This window comes from Onthophagus taurus, chromosome 7 (genome assembly GCF_036711975.1).
Source record: "Onthophagus taurus isolate NC chromosome 7, IU_Otau_3.0, whole genome shotgun sequence".
Lineage (NCBI taxonomy): Eukaryota > Metazoa > Arthropoda > Insecta > Coleoptera > Scarabaeidae > Onthophagus > Onthophagus taurus.
The window spans coordinates 4414974-4417625 of record NC_091972.1 but is presented as its reverse complement, the minus strand read 5'-3'; the positions used below and the strand labels follow the sequence as shown (position 1 = coordinate 4417625).

At 39.2% G+C, this 2652-nt stretch overlaps 1 protein-coding gene across 1 annotated transcript; it reads right to left on the bottom strand.

The window, feature by feature from the left end:
• Window positions 1–703: 703 nt before the first annotated feature.
• On the bottom strand, window positions 704–1327 carry LOC139430897 (uncharacterized). Its single transcript, XM_071198364.1, has one exon. It carries the CDS (start codon window positions 1325–1327, stop codon window positions 704–706), a length of 624 nt encoding a protein of 207 aa, XP_071054465.1.
• Window positions 1328–2652: the final 1325 nt, after the last annotated feature.

Genomic DNA, 2652 nt, shown 5'->3' with positions numbered 1-2652 from the left:
ATATTCAATGCAGAAGGGATAAATCGTTGGATGTGGGCAATAAACATTGCGCAATTGGCAACAGTAATCTTGTCCATATTATTATGAACGGTGTTCTCTAATTTCTGCATTCGATATTTTGTTTGAGTCAGATGATCCCGGTCAGCACCAGCCAAGATGTTATTTAGCTGTACAGCCATATCTGCTTTTACTACTGCTTTTAATGCAGACCACGCTTGTTCAATAGGATTAAACATAGGGCTGTACGGACTTAGTCGTAAAAGTGTGTGGTGTTCAAATTCGTTTTCTGCAAAAACCTCTTCAATAGTAGAGTGGCAAGATTCAGATGCGGCAATGAGGAGAGAGCGAATAGGTATTGGATGAGAGATGATGAGAGGGGTTGTAGGCTATGTGGGGGGGAGTGGGAGTCGTTGGAGCACCTACTGAGGGAGTGTGACGAGCTAAGAGAGTAGGTGATCGGGTGGAAGCAGGTGCTGGGGGAGGGGGCAGAGGGAAGAGAATGGATGAGGGAGGTGGTGGCGACTAGGCAGCGTAGGGAGATGCGGGGAGGAGATGGGGAGGGGTAGGATAGGAAATAAAATGTATTGTATTGTAATGTGATATATGTAATTGTAGTATGGTTAAAATTTAATTGTTTGTGGAATGTATTGCTGATTTGGTAGCAATAAACTTAAATTAATTAGTAGAGTGGCATGGTGCATTATCAATAACTAATGCAACTCCAGTTTGGTAAAGGCCTTGCGCTTTTCTTAGGCATTGCTATTAGGTGAATATTCGACCCTCTGCAACCTGTAGACACTGTTGTGCAGCGAGTCCCTTTTTTTGAACGACCCTGAGTCCGCGATATGAACAAATTAAAGTTTGTCTCGTCCATGTATATGATAGGTATATTTTGTGCTTGAAGATCCAATAAATTTTCTACATAAATACTCCTGCTTGTTTTCGTTTGAATACTATTCGCGTTCTCTGGTTCTCTACGAGCAGTCTTCAAAGTAAACATCAATCCATTGAGATGCTGTCGAACGCATTCGTTGGAGACATTGAGTGCAAAATCTTCACGGATTTTTTCACTCAGTCCTTTAAGAGTAATTTTAGGATTTTCTTCGACTGAACGTTCCATGAATTGACGGTGCTCATCAGTTATTTTAGCTCTACGTTTACCTCCTCGCTGCTTTTCCGGTTGTTCTTGGTTGTTAACCCATCGATACGCGGATCTTTTTGGCACCTGTAGTACGTTTGCAAGATTACGCCAGTCACCATTGGCATTATACAAAGCGCAAATCTGTGTCCTCAGATTTGCAGCAGCATTTTTCTTTAAATAAGGCATCTCGTGTGAATATAATAGTTGAAATCTCGCAATAAATTACCATAAACTTGACAATAACCGATAAGTTAACAATTGTTTGACACCGATTTATACATTTATTTTTCATGCTATCTTGATATTGTTTGGTTCCATTATGATATGGACTAATGTCATTTTGATTTTGTTTAATGCCAATTTGCTTTTGATTAGTGCTAAATTTGTTGATTAATGCCAATATGATATTGTTTATTGCCAATTTGATATTGCCTAATGCCATTTTAATTTTGATTATTGTCAATTTGATTTTGACTAATGCCAATTTGAAATTGACATTGCCAATTTGATTTTGACTAATGTCATTTTGATTCTGATTAGTGCCAATTTGAGCTTGAAAAGGTATAGTGTTAGTTCTAGTTTTAATTTTTGTGCAGCGCTAAACCAAGAACTAGAATCATTCGGGTTTAGTCGCCTTTAGAGACGTGCGGCTAAATCCGAATGTTTCTAGTTCTAGGTCTAAGTGTTAGTTCTAGTTGTAATTGTTATTCAGCGTTAGATTGTGGTATATTTTATTGATTTAACACTAGACCTAGAACCAGACACATTCTGGGTTAGCCGTGCGTCTCTTAAGACGGAAACTCAGAGTTATCACAAAGACGTTACTTTTCTCCAAGGAAAATTTTTTCTTTGCAAAACTTCCCAATGCCTGTACTATTAAGCTATGTTGTATTTTATGTGGGACAGTGCAAGTGTATAGTAGTTTCGTAACTATGAGCTTTGTTCGTTGGGACTGCACTACTCTGCACGACATGGCATTCGTATGACGTCATAGTGCAATGAAGTGTAAGTAAGTGCAATGTCATGTCAATTTAGTGATTAACTTAAGCTTTGTTCGTTGGGACTGTACTACTCTGCACGACATGGCACTCGTATGACGTCATAGTGCAATGAAGTGTAAGTGCAATGTCATGTCAACTTAGTGATTAACTTAAGCTTTGTTCGTTGGGACTGCACTACTCTGCACGACATGGCATTCGTATGACGTCATAGTGCAATGAAGTGTAAGTAAGTGCAATGTCATGTCAACTTAGTGATTAACTTAAGCTTTGTTCGTTGGGACTGCACTACTCTGCACGACATGGCACTCGTATGACGTCATAGTGCAATGAAGTGTAAGTAAGTGCAATGTCATGTCAACTTAGTGATTAACTTAAGCTTTGTTCGTTGGGACTGCACTACTCTGCACGACATGGCATTCGTATGACGTCATAGTGCAATGAAGTGTAAGTAAGTGCAATGTCATGTCAACTTAGTGATTAACTTAAGCTTTGTTCGTTGGGACTGCACTA

What these genes read in the sequence shown, in the direction of transcription:
- LOC139430897 (XM_071198364.1), bottom strand. Translation starts at nt 1,327, where the DNA reads ATGCCTTATTTAAAGAAAAATGCTGCTGCAAATCTGAGGACACAGATT.